The sequence below is a fragment of the Rhineura floridana genome, chromosome 3 (genome assembly GCF_030035675.1).
Source record: "Rhineura floridana isolate rRhiFlo1 chromosome 3, rRhiFlo1.hap2, whole genome shotgun sequence".
Taxonomy (NCBI): Eukaryota; Metazoa; Chordata; class Lepidosauria; order Squamata; family Rhineuridae; genus Rhineura; species Rhineura floridana.
In genome coordinates, this window is record NC_084482.1 from 192,608,135 (window position 1) to 192,629,675 (window position 21,541).

The window sequence follows — 21,541 nt, forward strand, 5'->3', positions numbered from 1 at the left end:
CTTAAGTCCATTGATTTCAGTGGACCGAAGCATGCCTTACTCTACGCAAGCTCGGGTTGTAAATTCAGACCCAGTCTGAACACAGTGCGAGAAGCTGGAACGCTCCACTGGAATGCCCGCCTATGAACTCCAACGGTGCAGTTAGAACTTTCCTGTGCTGCCTGTTGCTCCCTCGAGAATCCACCTGAAGCTAGAGATGTCTCTCCAAGTCTGCGCTGGCTTCTAACACGGAGTTTTTTCTATTTTTCCACAAGCAAACGTGACTCTGGATCCAACCAAAGCACATCCGCACCTAGTACTGTCCGAGAATCGAAAGCGCGCAAAGCATGGAGGTTTAGTCGCAGGTTCTCAAGACACCGATTCTGTCGCTTGCGTGCTGGGCTGTGACGGCTTTGCCTCAGGAAGGCATTACTGGGAGGTAGAGATAAGCGCTCGGGGTGGACAGTGGGCTGTGGGTGTTGCAAAGGAATCTGTCAAAATGAAAGGTGACGTTGCAGTCGGCCTGGATGACGGGATCTGGGCTCTGAATTCAGAAGTCCATTGTCTGCCCTGGCGGAGAGACTTCAGCAGAATCTGCGTTTATCTGGACTACGAGGGAGGGCGGGTGGCATTTTTTGATGACAGTTCCAGTGACTTGATTGCCACTTTCACAGCAGTTGCTTTCACTGGGGAGAGAATCTTTCCATTCTTCATGCTGCTGAGATACGGAGCCCAGATAAAATTACATAACTGAAACACGGAGCCAACTTTGGATGGCTTGCTTGCTAGAGAGGCTAGCCCAATCTAGTTGTCCTCCGGCCATATCGCAGAGAGGAAGGATGAAGTGTTATAGTTAAGTTGCTGCTTACCGGGTAATGTTTTCATATGATTGTTTGTATATCTAAAAAGCTGTATCTTTTTAAGTGAAAAATTAATAAAGCATCAATATTTCTCTAAGCGCTAGTATTTTCTTATGCCTCTCAAACACAAGGGTGGGGAAGGCATCAAACCACTGAAGCGTGTAAGAAAAATAGGTCTTCTCAGAGGTGAGCCAGCTTCATAGGCTTGTCAGAACTACTGGTGAACCCATTCTATTAAACAGGATCCTGGTGCAAAACATTACTATGACACACTCTATGTGGGGCTTCTCTTGGGCTTGACCTGAAAACTGAGGTTAGCGTAGGTTAACAGGAGAGAGACCCTGTCAGCACTTGACATCTTATCGAGGCAGCACCTACCCTTTGGAATCCCCTGCGTATAGATATCCGGCAGGCATCTTCACTGTGCTTTTGTTCCCTCCTACTGAGAGCGTTTTAGTTCACACAACCCTATCCAGACATGTAAAAGGCGATATGTGTTTACCTTATTGTCGATTTGAAATATTTTTAATAGCGAATTCCTTTAACCATCCGATTGTCAAGTTTAACGTTTTTAATTTTTGTAAACCACTTAGCAGATCTGTTTACAGCCAAGCGATATATAAATTCTTTTAAGAGTGAGCTGGGGATGGGAGGGCAGATAGCACCATCTCTGCTATCTTTTTGGCGGCTTTTGAAGACTTTCCTCTTTCAACAAGCCTTTTAAGTTGAGACCTATCTCAGTCTGCGTCTGTGTTAGAATTGCTTGTTAATATGTGTTTTTTTAAATGTTTTTAATCCTTTTTTAAAAGATGTTTTTAAAGCTTTTTAAAAAAATGTTTTTAAAGTTGTTTTGTTTTAATGTATTTTAAGGTCTGTTTTTATGGTGTGTTAAAGTGTTTTTAGCGTTTCTGTTTGCCACGCTGGGCTCCTGGGAAGAAGGGCGGCACATAAATCAAATAATAAATACAGGCAGGCAGCACCCGCTCACCCTGTATTTTTTGTTCCAGAACTGAGCTAGTAGTCCTTTCACATGATCCACACCTGGTTCCCTCCAAGCTTTCATCATTTCAGCAGCCTAAGGGGAGAGACTTGTCCCGGCTCTTTATTTATTTACTAGATTTACATCCCATCCTTTCTCCCAGCAGGAGCCCTGTTAAAACAGTTGGGTCAGAAACCCTTAATGATCTATTATAAACCCCCTGGATACCTGCCAGTACTATGTAGCGCTTGGAGAAAAGGTGAGCCCTCTGCAGAGAGAATCTCTTGCAACCAATTTGTTTTCAAAATACAAGTTGGAAAGCTACTAGTGCTACTGGCTGCAGGCCCCTTACATGGCTAATTAAAAGCCAGGTAGCTCTTCCCATGCCATTAGAAGATGGGTTGCTTCTAGATGAGGCAGGAATGTGCTGAGCCTCCCTGCTTTGTTGTGTAGGCCTTGCACTAGTCACCCAAGTTGTGAGCAGTGCCATTCAAATTTGATGTAGCCTACAGGTCATTTTTACGTAGCCTAAGGCACCTATGAAACCTTTCCCTACTGTATTTTATAAATATTGGCAATCATAAAATCAGTTTAGATTTCATTTAGCAGCACACCAGCTCTTCTATAAATCTTGTGGGTGGCTCTGAAAAGAGCCTTTGGGTCTCAGTATTTTGTCCCCCGGGGCAGGGTTATTTCATTTCCCCTCAGTCAACTACTAGAACAAGTGACGCAGAAGTCTTTGCTGCCACTTTTGGCATTTTGGCAGAAGGCTTGACTGTCACTTTTGGCACTCTGGCAGACTTGCCCACACTGGTAGTCGGCTTGCTGCTGGCAGCAGTATGCAGGGCTTCAGTCTTCTTAGGCAGCAGAACTGCGTGGATATTGGGCAGGACTCCACCCTGCGCGATGGTTACACCACCCAACAGCTTATTTAGCTCCTCGTCGTTGCGCACAGCCAGCTGCAAGTGGCGTGGGATGATTCGACTCTTCTTGTTGTCCCTCGCTGCGTTACCAGCGAGTTCTAGGATTTCAGCGCTAAGATACTCAAGCACAGCAGCTAAATAAACTGGAGCGCCACCTCCAATCCGCTCAGCATAGTTTCCCTTCCGCAAGAGCCTATGAACTCTGCCCACAGGGAATTGCAGCCCAGCTCTAGAAGAACGAGATTTCGCTTTGGCTCGTGCCTTTCCACCTGTCTTGCCACGACCAGACATCGCCAGAATCTTCTAACTTCTTCCTCACAAGTAACAGCAAAATCGACGTATCTTTCCACTAGAGCCCTTTTATACATTTCTTGATAGAGCTTCGCTGACTGCGATTGGTCGAAGATTAATAGACCAATAAAAATAAGGATTCTGTTTTTAAACCAATAAGAGAAGAGTATTATCCTAAAGGAAAAAAACAATTCTGTTGTTCGTTTTAGGGGGATGAATTTAGTGTATATCTATATGATACAGGGGAGAAAAGATAAAAACTGGCTATCCTATTAATCTGACACCAGTACTGATCCTTCTTTCCTGTTGTTTTAATATAAGTTGTTGGTGTTCGAGTATGTCTTTAGACTTTCTCTATAATATTGATGAACAGCTGGGCAGATTTTGCAAGTTTTCCCATACGATTTCCAGCTGATTCCCTTGCTTATACGTTTCCAGGGCGCGAAAGTTCCAAAGGTCCTTCCATGAGTTTGTTATGCAAATTGCTGATGATAATTCCTTGTTACACTTCCCAAGCATACATTTCTAAGGTTGAAGAAACCCAGGCTGTGGTGGAAAAAGCGAAAGAGGCGGGACTCGATATTCTTGTGCCTCTGACGGGTACGCGAGGGAAATGGTGGCTAACTCCTGCTCATTTTCCCGCCTTTTCTCCTTCCCTACACCTCTCGCTTGTTAGCTTAAAAAAAAAGTTACGCCTCACAGGAAGGTACTCTCCTTGAGAGACGTTGTAAATCAAAGATGTAATCAATAATAACGTGCAGAAATGAAAAAGATGGTTGTCAACAAATAACATTTGTTAGGATAACGTCATAATCTTTCTGTTTAAAATATACACTTGTCCGATATTATACCTTGTATGAGTTCAAATACTAATTTTAAACACTTCTATTTCCGTAACGGTTAACGGCAGATATAATATATAGCTAGATGAGGAGCCACGTTCTCATCTGTTTCAAAAACAGCAGTAATCACTAACAAAGAAGAAAAGTTGACAGCTACAACAACGTCAAGCCAAATTTAACATGCCCCTGAACCCCAAAATATATAATGGGGTACCCTGTATGATATATCGCTGTAATCAGGAGACTCTCCCCGTCAAGAATGACAATAAATTTATACAATCAAAATAATCAGGATTCAGATATTATCTTAAATACATAATGATGTCATAAAATCATAAAAAATAAGTAACTGGGGGTACACACCCCAAAATCTGCTCTGGGCCAGGACAAATCATATACCCCAGGAAAGGGGAGGGTGTTCCCTACGAGATGCCACTGCATCCCACCTGGACCAGAGCGTCTGCTGGGTGCAGGGTACATGGGAGGGCATCTATCCAAAACCAAAGCAGAAAAAAGCATACAGGAATAAATAAGTAACTGGGGGTACATGCCCCCAAAACTGCTCTGGGCCAGGAGAAATCATATACCCCCAGAAAGGGAAGGGTGTCCCCTATGGGATGCCACTGCGTCCTGTCTGGCCCACAGCTTCTGCTGGGCACCAGGCACTCACGAGTGCATCTATGCAAAATCAAACTGGACAAAAACAAGCAAAAAAAAAAGTAACTGGGGGTACCCACCCCAAAATCTCCTGTGGGCCAGAACAAATCATACACCCCAGGAAAGGGAAGGGTGTCCTCTATAACATACCAGTGTGTCCTGCTTAGCCCAGAGGTTGTGCAGGGCGCAGGGCACGTATGATGGCATATACTCACAACTAAAATGGACAAAAACATCCTCTACAAGAATCCATGGCTTCCTGACTTGCCCAGAATTTCTTGTGTGCAGAAGGAGTGGATCTGAGCAACTATACACATCCAAATGTTTAAATTAGGTAGGGGAAAAAAGGATCTGGTGGTGCCCACCCCAAAACTTTATTTGAGGTATTATATATCATTCATTCATTCATTTCATTCATTCATTGGTGATCTCTCGTGGCCGAATAAGATTGTAAGGTCTTTAGCGGTGGGTCCATAAGTGACTGTGGAGGCCAATTCTGGATCCACACAGCCTCCCATAGTGAGGACATAGGTTTCCAGATGGAAGATGGTCACGATGAGGATTTGCTTGACGTGCCTTCCGCTTAGCTCGCTTGTCCCTTTCGCCCTGTACTCGTGCTTCTTCAAAGTCCATAGCACCTTTGATAATGGCCTACCTCCATTTGGGACGTTTATGGGCCAAGGCTTCCCAGTTCTTAACGCATGTTACATCTTTTAAGATTAGCTTTGATAACATCTTTAAACCTCTTTTGTTGTCCACTGATATTCCTTTTTTCATCCTTAAGTTGGGAGTAAAGTACCTGCTTTGGAAGACGATGATCAGACATTCGAACCACATGGCCGGTCCAGCGAAGTTGGGGTTGGAGGATCATTGTTTCAACACTGGTGGTCTTTGCTTCTTCCAATACACTAACATTAGTCCGTCTATCTTCCCAAGTAATTTGCAGAATTTTCCGGAGGCAGCGTTGGTGGAATCTTTCAAGAAGTTGGGAGTGACGTTTATAGATGGTCCATGTTTCACAGGCGTACAGTAAGGTTGATAGTACAATGGCTTTGGAAATAAGCATTTTGGTCTCCCTACAAATATCCTGATCCTCAAACACTCTACACTTGCAGAGCTCAGACGATGCTGAATTTCATCATCAATGTCAGCTTTTACAGAGAGATGGCTGCCAAGATAAGAATAGTGATCGACATTCTCCAGCGTCACACCGTTAAGCTGGATTGATGGTGCTACAGAGGGAATGGTTCGCACCTGCTGATGAAGCACTTTGGTTTTTTTGATGTTAAGTGAGAGGCCAAGCTTTTTATATGCTTCTGCAAAGACATTTAGGATAGTTTGAAGATCTTCCTCTGAATGTGTGGAGACTACATTATCATCGGCATATTAAGAACATAAGAACATAAGAAGAACCTGCTGGATCAGGCCAGTGGCCCATCTAGTCCAGCATCCTGTTCTCACAGTGGCCAACCAGGTGCCTGGGGGAAGCCCGCAAGCAGGACCCGAGTGCAAGAACACTCTCCCCTCCTGAGGCTTCCGGCAACTGGTTTTCAGAAGCATGCTGCCTCTGACTAGGGTGGCACAGCACAGCCATCACGGCTAGTAGCCATTGATAGCCCTGTCCTCCATGAATTTGTCTAATCTTCTTTTAAAGCTGTCCAAGCTGGTGGCCATTACTGCATCTTGTGGGAGCAAATTCCATAGTTTAACTATGCGCCGAGTAAAGAAGTACTTCCTTTTGTCTGTCCTGAATCTTCCAACATTCAGCTTCTTTGAATGTCCACGAGTTCTAGTATTATGAGAGAGAGAGAAGAACTTTTCTCTATCCACTTTCTCAATGCCATGCATAATTTTATACACTTCTATCATGTCTCTTCTGACCCGCCTTTTCTCTAAACTAAAAAGCCCCAAATGCTGCAACCTTTCCTCGTAAGGGAGTCGCTCCATCCCCTTGATCATTCTGGTTGCCCTCTTCTGAACCTTTTCCAACTCTATAATATCCTTTTTGAGATGAGGCGACCAGAACTGTACACAGTATTCCAAATGCGGCCGCACCATAGATTTATACAACGGCATTATGATATCGGCTGTTTTATTTTCAATACCTTTCCTAATTATCGCTAGCATGGAATTTGCCTTTTTCACAGCTGCCGCACACTGGGTCGACATTTTCATCGTGCTGTCCACTACAACCCCGAGGTCTCTCTCCTGGTCGGTCACCGCCAGTTCAGACCCCATGAGCGTATATGTGAAATTCAGATTTTTTGCTCCAATATGCATAATTTTACACTTGTTTATATTGAATTGCATTTGCCATTTTTCCGCCCATTCACTCAGTTTGGAGAGATCTTTTTGGAGCTCTTCGCAATCCCTTTTTGTTTTAACAACCCTGAACAATTTAGTGTCGTCAGCAAACTTGGCCACTTCACTGCTCACTCCTAATTCTAGGTCATTAATGAACAAGTTGAAAAGTACAGGTCCCAATACCGATCCTTGAGGGACTCCACTTTCTACAGCCCTCCATTGGGAGAACTGTCCGTTTATTCCTACTCTCTGCCCCCGTTGCCATCCGCCGATAGCCATGGGACTTTTGATTTGGTTTGGTTGGAAGACGCCTGTGCGTGAATTTGTTTTATGTGGGGAGATCGGTGCACAACGATCAACACACACTCTTGATAGGAAAAGGCTTTGATCCAATGGCATGGATACCACGTTGATTGGAAGTCTTTTATCTGCTGCAGCCTTCATCCGCCTTCACAGCCATTGTAACATACACATTGTTATCCTCCACCTGTTCTGCCATTGAGGACTTTCTTGGATCGTTCTTTGTCTGGTTCCTCTCCGTTGACCTTACCGCCATGGATGACCCCGCTGGGAGTACATGACTTCCGATGGCATCGCTCACAGGGTTCATTGGAACACGCAAGCCCACTCACCACTGCAAGGTGACGATCCATACACATATTCATACAGGACAGGGTCCTCTACAAGATGGCATTGGTTCCAACCCAGGTCAGAGCTTTTTGTTCAGTTATAGCTCAGACAAGGTCATTTATCATTTCTGATTTTAGAGTGTTTTGAACTGTATTTAATTGTGCATTTTATAACTTTTGTGATCCGCCCGAAACGTTTTAGTTAACTGCAGGGAACAAATCTAAACAGCACCAACAACATTAATTTATGTATCAGAAGAATAGCCAAAATATATAGGAAAGATTATAAGAAACTTGGATGCCCATTCCAAAATATGATTTGGGGCACCACAAATCATAGTTCCACACATCAGGGATACTGTCTTCTATTAGATGCCATCCATGCATAGTTTAGAGTCTCATCTATGAAATTACATCTTTATGCTTCTTGAGTGAATCGTTGTCTGGTGATCCGGCCAAGTTTCCATCTGCCATGGCACCAGATAACATAGAGTCATACTGTGAGAAGAATTGTTGTGCATTTGATTTATTATATCTCTAAATAAATTACTACACATATATATTATATTTCTCCAACAGGTAAGAACCAAGTATACAAATGAACATATAAACAAGTGCAGACTTAATTTAAAAAACAAATAAGGAAGTCACATTTATCAGAACTGGTAAAACGGTAAAAAACATTTTGCTTAGAAATATATCAGAACATTTTTGCAGTTTACAAAATCAACACCATTTCACATGGGCTGGAATTAAACAATTTCACCCATTTGAAATAATCTCCTGGTTTTCAAACATCTCTGAAATAGTAGTAGATTTAGAAGAGGACCTTCTAAACTGCACATTGCACATCATCGTTATTGTTTGGTCCTTTATAGCCTCATTGCTACAATGTGACTTGGAGTACTATTTTTCTTTGTGAAGTCTTGGAACAACTCATCTGTTGCACAAACATCACCACATTTGCCCAGGGTGGCAAAAAAGTGATAACGCCCCCCCCAAGTCTTTTAAAAACCTCTTAAAAACAAAAGATCTTTACGAAATCAAATACAAAACATTGAAAAACACCTTTTGAAAATTACAAAACATTGTTGAAAACATCTTAAATATTATTCCAATACAGATGCACACTGGGACAAGGTCTCTCCTTAAAAGGGTTGTTGAAAGATGGGATTTTTTTATGTTTAATTTTTGTATCGGTCTTTCCTCTTACCTTGTTACAGCTCAAATATTATTATTTTAAAAAGCCATTGGTATTGGCGACAGAAGGAAACATGGCAGGTTAAACAACAATGATTTCTTGAAGATGTAATTTCATAATTGACACTCAAAAGCATTCATGGATGGCATCTCAGAGAAGACACTCTTCCAGGTGCAATGTAGTATGTTTTATGGTGCCCCAAACCATCTTTTGTGATGGGCACCTCATTTCCTTATTCTTTTCCTGTACATATTTGCTATATTTTCTAATACATATATGCCCTTGTCTGTGCCATACAGTTACAAGAAATTCTGAATTGGGTGGGAACACTCTCCAGAATGCATGGGTGTATGACCTGCAGTGCCCAAAGCATGTTTGATGGTGGAATCCCACAGTTCCTTATGTATTTTCTACATAGCTTGATTATTGTTGTTGTGCATAGATGTCGATACCTGTTCCGTATGACCACAAACCATGCCAGGCAGGATGCAGTGGCATCTCGCGAAGGACACTATTCACTTTGCTCAATAGCCCACAGAAGATTTTATAGTGGTCACCACAAATTATTTATTTATTTATTTATTTATACAATTTATTAGTCGCCCATCTGGCTGGCTGTCCAGCCACTCTGGGCGAAGTACAACATAGGCATATAATACCTAGACATTAAAAATCTAAAAACAATGAAGATAAAATATAGCCCACCCCAAAAGCCTGCCTGAAGAGCCAGGTCTTCAAGGCCCGGCGGAAACTCATCATAGAAGGGGCATGGCGGAGATCATTTGGGAGGGAGTTCCACAGGGTGGGGGCCACAATTGAAAAAGCCCTCTCTCTCGTCCTCACCAGTTTGGCTGTTTTGACTGATGGGATGGAGAGAAGGTCTTTTGAGGCTGATCTTGTTGGGCAGCATAGCTGATGTTGCTGGAGGCGCTCCTTTAGATAGACTGGGCCGAAACCGTATAGGGTTTTAAAGGTCAAAACCAACACCTTGAATTGGGCCTGGTAAGCAACTGGTAACCAGTGCAGCTCTTTTAGCACTGGAGTGAAATGATCTCGCCAGCAGCTGCCTTTAATCAGGTGCTCCGCCGCGTTCTGTACCAGTTTTGCCATATTTACTCTTCATTACTTTAGCTGGGAAAGACATGCATCTCATAGAGTACACCATCTTTTTTCCTGGGGTATATGATTTGTCCTGGCCCAGAGCAGATTTTGGGGCATGTACCCCCAGTTACTTGTTTTTTCCTGTAAGTTTTTGTCCAGTTTGATTTTGCATAGATGCCCTCCCATGTGCCCTGCACCCAGCAGAAGCTCTGGGCCAGGTGGGACACAATGGCATCTCGTAGGGGACACCCTCCCCTTTCCTGGGGTATATGATTTGTCCTGGCCCAGAGCAGATTTTGGGGCATGTACCCCCAGTTACTTATTTTTTCCTGTATGTTTTTTTCTGCTTTGGTTTTGGATAGATGCCGTCCCATGTGCCCTGCACCCAGCAGAAGGTCCGGGCCAGGCGGGATGCAGTGGCATCTCATAGGGGACACCCTCCCCTTTCCTGGGGTATATGATTTGTCCTGGCCCAGAGGAGTTCTTGCGGTGTGTACCCCCAGTTACTTATTTTTTCCTGTCTGTTTTTGTCTCCTTTGGTTTTGGATAGATGCCCTTCCATGTGCCCTGAGCTCAGAAGAAGCTCTGGGTCAGGCGGGATGCAGTGGTATCTCATAGGGGACACCCTCCCCTTTCCTGGGGTATATGATTTGTCCTGGCCCAGAGGAGATTTTGGGGTGTGTACCCCCAGTTACTTATTTTTTCCTGCATGTTTTTGTCCAGTTTGATTTTGCATAGATGCCCTCGTGAGTGCCTGGTGCCCAGCAGAAGCTGTGGGCCAGATGGGACGCAGTGGCACCTCATAGGGGACACCCTCCTCTTTCCTGGGGTATATGATTTGTCCTGGCCCAGAGCAGATTTTGGGGTGGGTTCCCCCAGTTACTTATTTTTTCCTGTATGTTTTTTTCTGCTTTGGTTTTGGATAGATGCCCTCCCATGTGCCCTGCGACCAGCAGAAGCTCTGGGCCAGATGGGACGCAGTGGCATCTCGTAGGGAACACCCTCCCCTTTCCTGGGGTATATGATTTGTCCCGGCCCAGAGCAGATTTTGGGGCGTGTACCCCCAGTTACTTATTTTTTCCTGTATGTTTTTTTCTGCTTTGGTTTTGGATAATATGTTTAGTATACGCTGACACTGTTTTAGTCTTGTGAACCGTCCAGAGAGCTTCGGCTATGGGGCGGTCTATAAGTTTAATCAAATCAAATAAATGAAATAAATAAATAAATGCCCTCCCATGTGCCCTGCACCCAGCAGAAGCTCTGGGCCAGGCGGGACACACTGGCATCTTGTAGGGGACACCCTCCCCTTTCCTGGGGTATATGATTTGTCCTGGCCCAGAGCAGTTTTTGGGGCGTGTACCCCCAGTTACTTATTTTTTATGATTTTATGACATCATTATGTATTTAAGATATCTGAATCCTGATGATTTTGATTGTATAAATTTATTGTCAGTCTTGACAGGGAGAGTCTCCTGATTACAGCGATATATCACACAGGGTACCCCATTATATATTTTGGGGTTCAGGGGCATGTTAAATTTGGCTTGACGTTGCTGTAGCTGTCAACTTTTCTTCTTTGTTAGTGACTGAAATTTCACACAAATAAGGAACTGGGAACTAGGAACCAACTTCAGCTTCGTCCTTTAAGGACTAACAAGTACATTTTTGCATAGGATTCCATGAATGGAGAGACGCTCTAGCTGTTTTCCTTCCTCTTCTTTTTTTTTTACTGTTTAGAAGCGCGGGCGCTCTATGCTCCCGAGCTTGTTTGTCCAGGAAATGACGTGAGTGTTTTCTGCAAGCAACCCTCGTGGAGCCACTTCTGTTAGAAAGAACAGGTAAGCGAGGATGGGAAGAAGCTTGGGAAGAATCGGGCCGTTTATGCCTGTCTAATTTAGTGTAGGACCTGGGAAATGTGCCTTTAAGGCTGTAAGCTTAAGCCGTTTTAGCAGGGAGTAAGTTCTGGTCAACTCTGTACAGGACTGCTGAGCTGGGAGGCTTGCATTACAAATTTTATCAACGGTAGGGTCTCTTCACATCAGGCAGGAGCGCTGGAGAAAAACGGCGTTTGCCAGCATTCTGTCTTCTACTCCCAAAGGAGCACATGTTCGCCCCCGTCTTGTAGCTCCTTAGGAACATGAGCTGCTGGCAGAGCAGCCCTCTCTACCCTCCCTGCTTATGTAAGTGGGTCATGTAGGATTAAAATGGGCAGGACCAGGGCTGGGCTGGGTTCGTGTCTCTTGAAGAACTACACACAGGGGGACCTTTTCCCATCAAATGTGGCTCTTCTGCTTGCTCTCGCTCTCTCCATACCCTCTCACAATCACTAAAGCAAGGCTGGGGGATCTGTGGCCCTCCAGATGTTACTGGACTGCAGTTGCCATCATCCCTGACCTAAAGCATCATGATGGAAAAAGCCATGCCTTGGGGCCTTCTTCCTTCCAGTTTTAAAAATACAGGAACCACCTCAGAGCCTGGACCTTAGATCTCTAAATACTAGTAAAAGAGCTACTCCTGCCTCTACTGATTTGGGGTGGTAGTGGAGAGTTGTACACTTCCTATTCATATTCACTGCATAGTGTTTTAGACAGGGATGGGGGAACCTGTGGCCCTCAAGATGTTGTTGGACTACAAGTTCAAGGTTTTGATTTTGGTGTACAAAGCCCTACACAACTTGGGACCAGGATACCAGAAAGATCGTCTTACCCTTTATATACCTAGTCAGTCACTGCGCTCTGCAGGTGAAGGCCTCCTGTATATACCATCTTTTCAAGAGGTTCATTCCACACAACATAAGAAACGGACCTTTAATGCTGTGGCACCTACCCTTTGGAATTCCCCCCCCCTTAAATATTGGACAGGCGCCATCTCTGTTATCTTTTTGGCGCCTATTAAAGGCCTTCCTCTTTCAATAAGCCTTTAAGCAGAGACCTTACCCTTGTTGTCTTTGCTGGAATTGCTTTTTAAAGCTGTTTTGTTTTAATAAGTTTTAAAGTTTTCTGTTTGTCAGATGTTTTAAATTGCTTTGAGTGTTTTTGTTTGCTGCCCTGGGCTCCTTCTGGGAGGAAGGGCAGGATATTAATTAATTAATTAATAATCAATCTGTTTCCTATCGCCCCTTACCATTGGGCATGCCGGCTGGGACTGGTGGGAATTTGGAAGCCTAACAACATCTGGAGGGTAACAGGTTCCCCATCCCTGGCTTTTAAAGTGCGGAGCAGTGGGAAGAGATGCATCCGTGTCAGTCCAGCTGGTAACAGCTCATCTGCAAGTGGGAATAAACATGTCGCAGTATTGTTTGAATTTGGGGAGGTGGTGCCTTTCTACTTGTTAAGCTCCTAAGATCCTTAACCAGGTGTGGGGAGCCTTTGGCCTTTGGATGTTGCTCTCATCATCCCTGGCCATTGGCTATGCTTGCTGAGGCTCATGGGAGACTGATGGGAGCAACAACTGGAGGGTCAAAGATTCCCATCCCTGTGTTAGACAGTAAGAAGTGAAAGGCATAAGCCCTCTTGGAAATGTGGTGCTGTGGGCAGCAGCTATAGAATTGCCAATCTATTGTAAGGTCTGCCTGCAACTCCATGCAGTAATAAAACATCTGCATAGTATATCCCTTGAGGGTATGATGTATGAATGTTCCTTCACCAAGGCAGTTATCATTTGGGAGCACTTGGTGTATTTCTTTTTGCCTTAAATAGGTGTCTGAATGGAGCCTTTCTTTATGTAGGGGGGCAGGCTGTCCCTTTTAGTATAGGGAAGTGGAAGAGCTATTGAAAGTTTTGGAAAAGTAGGATAGATCTATGCTAATCTAGTTAGGACTAACTAAGCCTAAATTCAGATAACTGAAATACTAGTAGAATTTTCCTTTCTTCACCCCTGCCTCAATCCCTCCTCCCACTTCACTCTGTTGGCGTTCCTCTGCTCATAGTTTGTAGGCCCCGCAGGGCAGGGCTGGGACCTGGCCTTGTTTGTTTTGGAAAACACCAAATATATAGATAATGACCTATGTAAAAATAATCCCCTCTCTTTGGTGATAAAAACAAGTTAGAAAGGACTTTGTCAGAAAGGTCATATTTGGGGTTTGAGGGCTTTCCCCTCTGGCTTGTATTTATTGATTTAACCACAGGACTGCCCATGAGTAGAATCCCAAGTAGGTTGGTTCTGGCTGCAACTCCTTATAGTTGTTAAGATGGCTTCTTGGAGGAACAAATTTTCATTTGGAAATGTCATATGTGGTTTAGTGAAGGATCGTTCAGGTAAATTGATCAGTTATGGATGGAAATAGAACTAGATGGCCCATCACTCAAGAATTACTTGGTACCACAAGTAGCTCACAAAGCCTTCATTTCTTAAAGCAGTGGCCTGTGATTTCACCAAGATCAACTGATGTTTCATGTGTGTGTGCTTTTCTCTCCTTACAGTCTACTTACCTTGCTAATTATGGAGCAAGGTAGTTCCTGCTTTGAATCAGAACTTGATTTCTGTCCTGAGTGTGGCACTGTCCTGCCTCTGCCAGTAGTCCAGGACAAGGTGACATGTCTCTGTTGCTCTTTCTTCATTGATGTGCGAGGTAAGGCTTTGGTCTCTTCCTGACACTCTTTGGGGAGGCGACAGACAGACAAGCAGTGTAGTTGGGGTACAACTTCCAACTGAGACCCCCCACATTAGAAATTCTCAAAAGGTGGTGTAGTCTTCCTGGAGTTGAATATCCCAAGAGCTGGGCATAATCATAAGTGTGGGCTCCCATCACTGTACTCCCCCATCTTCAGAAGTGAAGAAGTTAAGTAAATACTTAAACTCGTTTATCCTTTGTGAAACCTAAATTAATCCTCTCATTAAAAGAGGGATAGCAATTTTGCCCTCTCCCCCAGTTCCATTAATTTGAAACTTCAATTTTTTATGTGGGCATTTGAAGCAATAACTTACAGATCAGTCAGATGTATTCAGTCTTAAGAGTCAATTTGGTCCAATAAAACTGTGATGAGTTGAAGTCCTATATGCTGTATAATACCCAGTGAAGAAAACTAGTCATTTAACTTGTATGTATTGGTTTATCAATCTTTGTGTATATGGTTTCTACAGGCTGGACACTGGAATGAACATCCTTTCCTAACTTATAGTTCAAAATTGCATCATTGTACCAAGGAACTTGTGGATTTCCTCTGCCCTTTCTCATCATCTTCTGCCTTCACTGTGTCTCCCTACCTGTTTGGCATAATGCAGAATTTTCCGTTATTCTGATGTTTAAATATAGAGACAGATCTTATCAGAGCCACAGTTGTGTGCAGTTCTTACAAATGGCAGATGAAACTGTTAATCTAAAAATAATAATAATAGAGTAATTGTTGGCTTTTTAAAAGCTATTGTTTGGTTGGAGGGGTGTTGCCTGTTTGTGGGAAGAGATCTGAGTATTATCAGTTTTTCTTCTGCAAAATGGGCATTTTATGGTGTCTGCAATAGGTTTCTAAATGTGCCCGTGGGCCCCAGAAAAGTTTGGGACTCCTGCTTTGCCCTTAGTTTTGTGAGAGCGTAAAATAGCCTTGTAAATAAACCCACAAAAGCTATTAATCTGCCTTTTGTATTGATTTATTTGACTAGTAGCTTGTATCTCCATGCTAGCTGTAGTAGAAGGGATGCTCCCTCCTCTCTACAACTAGAATAGAAACCAAGCAAGCTGATGGAAGAGGGACTGGGGCAGATTGCTCCACCCCTCCTCCACCAACATGTTGTGTTTTAATGCTGGGCACTGAGGATATGAAGCCCATCTCATTTCTATATGGAACCCATTACCTAGGGAGGTGGTGGGTTCTCCAAAACTGGAGGCATTCAAGAAGCAGCTGGATGGCCACCTATCAGGTATGCTTTCAGTTGCATTGAGCAGGGGGTTGGACTCGATGGCCTTAAAAGCAGGGCTGTGGAGTAGGTACGCAACCTCCGACTCCGACTCCTCTATTTTTCTACTGTCCGACTCCAACTCCAACTCCTTCATAAATGGCAAATGTATATTAACAAGTAATAACACATTAACTATAGTAAAATGGTAGCACAAGGCATTTCATCACCACCACGTGAATCCAGAGCTTGGAAAAGTTACTTTTTTGAACTACAACTCCCACGAGCCCAATCCCTGGGGCTGATGGGAGTTGTAGTTTTAAAAAGTGACTTTTCCAAGCTCTGGATTCACGTGGTGGTGATGCAATGCCTTGTGCTACCATTTTACTATAGTTAATTTGTTATTACTTGTTAATATACATTTGCCATTTATGAAGGAGTCGGAGTCGGTACATTTCTACCGACTCCGACTCCACCCAAAATTGCTCCTGACTCCAAGACTTTGACTCCACAGCCCTGCTTAAAAGCCCCTTCCAACTTTACGATTCTGTGATCTCCTGCGGCCACCATAAAAACAGCATAAAAATGCAGCAGGCTGGCAGAGCAGGAAACGAGCGATCTGTCCCTCATTTGCCAGCCTGGTCAATTACCTGCATGGAATTCTTGTCACCTATGTCTTCAGGTGAGTTATTAAATACAAGACTGGTGTAAAGAATTTTAGGGCAGAATTTTAAGTGTGAATTTATGAGTTCTGTATTTGGTTATTCCTCATGCATTTCTTCTCTACACAGATTTTGAAAAGCGAGTTATACATCCGTCCATCATATTCAACAGGGTGGATTCAACATCATGGATGACAGTGGATGAAGGAAAAGCAGTCAAGGGACCATTGGTGAGTGAATGGGGAGGTGAAAGCAGGAATTATATTGATAATGGTTGAGTTGTCTGTGGCAAAAGTATCCCAGAGATCATTCTGCTTTTCATCCAAAAGGAGAACAAGGGTAAGTAGCCCAAAATTGGTGAGTGGGGTGGAGTGGCGTGCAGGTTGTGCCACTTAAGGACAGTGTTGCTGTTTCATGCCTACAGATATACTTGTAAGTAGTGGGCAGTATAAAAGAGAGTACTTAAATTAAAATCTGAATCTGCCAACTTTAAATGTTTAGATGCATGCTTTTAAAATACGAATTTGAAAAAAACCAAACAAACCAGAATCTTTCTTTTAAATTTGGGATTTTCAGTGTGGAATTGAAATCTGACAGACATTGGATCCTACCCATGAAGTATGGCTAACATGTCCTAATGTCAGGAACAAATGTGGGGGTGCAGTCTGTAATTCCTGGATCCGAAAATTGAGTTTGGTATTTCGGATGCTTTTGATTTTTTCTCCCGAATGGTTCCATTTAATAGAATTCCAGAGAGGTTTCATGCCTAGCTTCACAGCTGGAAAATATAGGAGGATAGTGGTACAGCTTTTGTATTGCCTAGCAACTACCACTTCAGGAGTTTGGCCTGTCAGTTCTGTCTTTGGCCTCTTCCACCACTAGGGGGAGATGGAATACCATAGTTGCTTAACAGCCACCACATAATGGAGCATTAGGATCTTTGTAGGCCCTGCCTCTACAGCTAAATGGAAGGCTATTATTTATTTATTGCACTTGTATACCGCCCCATAGCCAAAGCTCTCTGGGTGGTTTACAGCAATCAAAAACAGTAAAACAAATAAACAATTTAAAACACATATTTTAAAAACAATTTAAAACACTATTTTAAAATTTAAAACAATATAAAAACAATTTAAAACACATGCTAAAATGCCTGGGAGAAGAGGAAAGTCTTGACCTGGCGCCAAAAAGATAACAGTGTTGGCATCAGGCGCACCTCGTCAGAGACACCATTCCATAATTTGGAGGCCACCACTGAGAAGGCCCTCTCCCTTGTTGCCATTCTCTGAGCTTCCCTTGGAGTAGGCACCCGGAGGAGGGCCTTTGATCTTGAACGTAGTGTACGGGTTGGTTCCTATCGGGAGAGGCGTTCCATCAGGTATTGTGGTCCCAAGCCGTGTAAGGCTTTATAGGTTAAAACCAGCACTTTGAATCGAGCTCGGAAACATACAGGCAGCCAATGCAAGCGGGCCAGAATCGGTTTTATATGTTCAGACTGTCTGGTCCCTGTTACCAATCTGGCCGCTGCATTTTGCACAGGCTGCAGTTTCCGAACCATCTTCAAAGGCAGCCCCACATAGAGTGCATTGCAGTAATCTAATTTGGAGGTTACCATAGCATGGAGAACTGAAGCCAGGTTATCCCTGCCCAGATAGGGACGTACAGGCGGGCCCCGCTTATACAGCAGGTTCCATTCTGGACCCCCGCCATAAAGCAGAAATCACCGTAAAGTGGAACCCCATTGAGTATAATGGGGCGCGTCGTGCGAAAATGCCGCAAAAGTGCAAAAGTTGGCTTTAAAATGGGGAATGAAAGCCACCGCATTAGTGGAACGCCAGGAAGCGAAGCGCCGGGAAGCAGGGCCCTACTATAGTTGGGCCACCAACCAAAGTTTGGTAGAAGACACTCCATGCCACCGAGGCTACCTGAGCCTCAAGTGACAGAGATGGTTCTAGGAGAACCCCTAAGCTACGAACCTGCTCCTTCAGGGGGAGTGCAACCCCATCCAGGACAGGTTGGACATCCACCATCTGGTCAGCAGAACCACCCACTAGCAGCATCTCAGTCTTGTCTGGATTGAGCCTCAGTTTATTAGACCTCATCCAGTCCATTGTCACAGCCAGGCACCGGTTCAGCACATTGACAGCCTCACCTGAAGAAGATGGAAAGGAGAAATAGAGCTGTGTGTCATCAGCATACTGATTGCAATGCACTCCAAAGCTCCGGATGACCGCACCCAATGGTTTCATGTAGATGTTGAACAGCATGGGGGACAGAACTGACCCCTGCGGAACCCCATACTGGAGAGTCCAGGGTGCTGAGCAATGTTTCCCAAGCACCACCTTCTGGAGGCAACCTGCCAAGTAGGAGTGGAACCACCACCATGCAGTACCTCCCACTCCCAACTTACCCAGTCTCCCCAGAAGGATACCGTGGTCGATGGTATCGAAAGCCACTGAGACATCAAGGAGAATCAACAGAGTCACACTCCCCCGTCTCTCTCCCGACATAGGTCATCATACAGGGTGACCAAGGCTGTTTCCGTGCCAAAACCAGGCCTGAAACCCGACTCAAATGGATCCAGATCGGTCTCATCCAAGAGTGTCTGGAGCTGGCCTATTGGATAGGAGGCCCTAATTTCTGAGCAGCACAGGGGCTAGGGAGGGCCACCTCAGCAGACTATTAAGATGACAGAGCAGCTGATTCCACTGTCCTAATCTAGTCCGTTTCTATCCTTTCAGATTGATAGAAAGTGTCCCCAGTGTGGGCACGAGGGCATGGCATACCATACACGACAGATGAGGTCTGCAGATGAAGGGCAGACAGTCTTCTATACCTGCATCCAATGCAAGTAAGGAAACTGACTAACATATCATGTACTGCCTTTGACACCCTGTTTGCTCTATTCATGCTTTGCAAAATGTATTGGTTTGTCCCTTCTGGACTACTAGCACTATGATTACCCCCACCCCCCAACTGATGTGCGAAGTAACTTGGGCTACCAACTTTTGTTAAGATTGATTTGTTCAGTCTGCGTTTGGGCCAGAAACTGCTTTGGTTGCCTTAGCGAATTGATTCCCGAGAGCTGGAGCTGCAACAGTAAAAGCCAGGTTTTTAGTCCAGGTCAAGTGTATCTCAGGAGCAGCATCTACATGGAAACCAAGGTTACCCAGAGTTTTGGAGTGCAGTGTTATTAAACATCATCTTCTTGTCACATAATTGTTATCTTCTGTGAAATGGTTGTATATGTTGTTAATTCTTCTATGGGCTTTATATCCAGCGTCTGTGATTTCCATTGCGTAATGCCCTGACTCAACAATATTTACCATTTGGGTTTGTTTATTTTTAACTTGCAGGTTCCAGGAAAAGGAAGATTCTTGATCAACTTTACCCAGCTGCACGGCGGACACTGTCTGAGAAATTTAAGAGTCATTGTTTTGCCTTGTTATTGTGACAGCACAATATGTTTTTTGTTCCATGGAAGCATTCTCTTGCTTGAGCTGGATGATTTTGCCAATTGTGACTATAGGCCTTCTATACTGGGCCATGCTGGGGGCCGCAAACTTCAAATGAAAATAAAAGTAATGGCAGGAGCAGCACATGACAAGATGGCCTTGCAGGAAGTCCTAAATCTTCTTTCCTCACTCAACTTGTGGCTCTTTTTCTTGGTCAGAAAAGACGAGAAACAGTAGCTACCTGTGGAATGAACCAATTCCGAGCTAAGCATAATGTGTGCTACTCTTGTAAGCCTTTGCTGTTGCAGTAATTCATCATTGCTGCTGTTGCAGTAATTCATCATTGCTGCTGCAGCAGCAATCCATTTGCCAGGCTTCATCTTTCTCTCTACCCACCTGGTTCCCAACAATCTACCACCTCTTGCTGCTTGTGTTTGGAGGGAATTGTGGATGGCTGTGCCGCAGACTTTTATAACCATCACTAAGAAAGAAAATGAGGGACCACATGGATTGTTTTAGAAGAATCAAACCCTATCATTCCGCAAGGTGAATGTTATTCCCCCCCCTTTCCCTGCTGCTCTGTTTCTTCTGGTGTATGAGGCTGTAGCAGCAGCTTAATGAAGAAGAAAGGTGTGGGGCAACTGATAGCTTTTCTTGGACTAGATTTGGGCCTAGACCATATGTTGTTTACCCTAACCTATCGAGCTCTGGAACTCTGCAAGTGTGTGAAAAGTGGGTTACAAAGTACTGTAGTTGTGACCTACAGGAATCATAGTGCTTGATAAGTTGCATGTACTCCTGCAACCACAGCACAGTGTTCTTAAATTCTTTGGACTACAGTTTGCTTCTTCCCTCACCCACTGTGTTATTTGCATCCTGTTGGTCATGCTTAGTTTGACACAAAGAGAATGCTGAGGCTTTGCTTTTGAAAGATTTCTAGAGAGTGATTAATGATTGTGGCGAATATTCCCCTCCAGCTCCTCAACTAAGCTGTAATCTGGAAGATGGAAACACATCTTGCAGGTCATTCTGATGATTATAATCGGGATCTTTTTGGGTACTCTGACCATATATTGTAATATGCCCATGCCCTTTTTTAAACATTACTAGTGCATTCTGTATTAATGCATAGAAGCCTCTGTGTCCAGCACACGGCGTTCTTCAGCTCTTGCTCCTTCCACCAGGCAAACCCCAGGCTCTGAAACTATGTAGCAGATTCCCAGTATTGCTTCACTTTCCCCCCTGCAAATATTCCAACTCTCTTTAATGGCAGTGAGTTGGGTCTTGGTGTGGAAAGGGGGAAATCACAGGTATTGTGTTTCAGAAAGAAGCTCAAAATCCCAGGTTCAGTCCCTGGCCAAATGCCTTATATGCAGAGCTAAGAAGAGAATTTGAAAGAGGTGTGAACGCCCAGAAAAAACGGGAAAAATTGAAAGGTGGGGAAACCTGATTTTTTTCCTGGGTTTTTTTTTTCAGTGGGGCCTTCACTTCTCTAGAATTTGAGACTGGGCAGGTGGGGAGGTTTTCATGTGCATCAGGAGGAGGACCCTGTAGCGCTCCTGATGTTGTTGGGCTGCAACTCCCATCAGTCCCAGCCAGCATGACCCAATGTCCAAAGGACAATGGGAAGCTGGGGTCCAGCAAGATGTAAAGGGCCACAAATCCCCCACCCTTGATGTATATGTGCCTTGCCAGTGATGATGAGCTCCCCTTTTAACTACATAGAATAAAGCATTTTGTGGGTGTCTTTGCATATGCATCTTCTTGGTTTTATAGTGTTACAAGTGTCTGTTGGGAATCCTGGATGTAACCAGTACCCACCAAAT

General features: G+C 44.1%; 2 protein-coding genes across 2 annotated transcripts; one reads left to right on the plus strand and one right to left on the minus strand.

The window, feature by feature from the left end:
* Positions 1 to 2,522: 2,522 nt before the first annotated feature.
* Positions 2,523 to 3,035, minus strand: LOC133378835 (histone H2A-like). Its single transcript, XM_061613449.1, has one exon. The coding sequence runs from the start codon at positions 3,030 to 3,032 to the stop codon at positions 2,523 to 2,525; it is 510 nt and encodes a 169-aa protein (XP_061469433.1). The 5' UTR covers positions 3,033 to 3,035.
* An 8,469-nt stretch (positions 3,036 to 11,504) lies between these two features.
* On the plus strand, positions 11,505 to 20,646 carry POLR1H (RNA polymerase I subunit H). Its single transcript, XM_061619126.1, has 5 exons — positions 11,505 to 11,604; positions 14,188 to 14,336; positions 16,390 to 16,490; positions 19,002 to 19,111; positions 19,617 to 20,646. Exons 2-5 carry the CDS (start codon positions 14,207 to 14,209, stop codon positions 19,639 to 19,641), a joined length of 366 nt encoding a protein of 121 aa, XP_061475110.1. The 5' UTR covers positions 11,505 to 11,604; positions 14,188 to 14,206; the 3' UTR covers positions 19,642 to 20,646.
* The last annotated feature ends 895 nt before the right edge of the window (positions 20,647 to 21,541 follow it).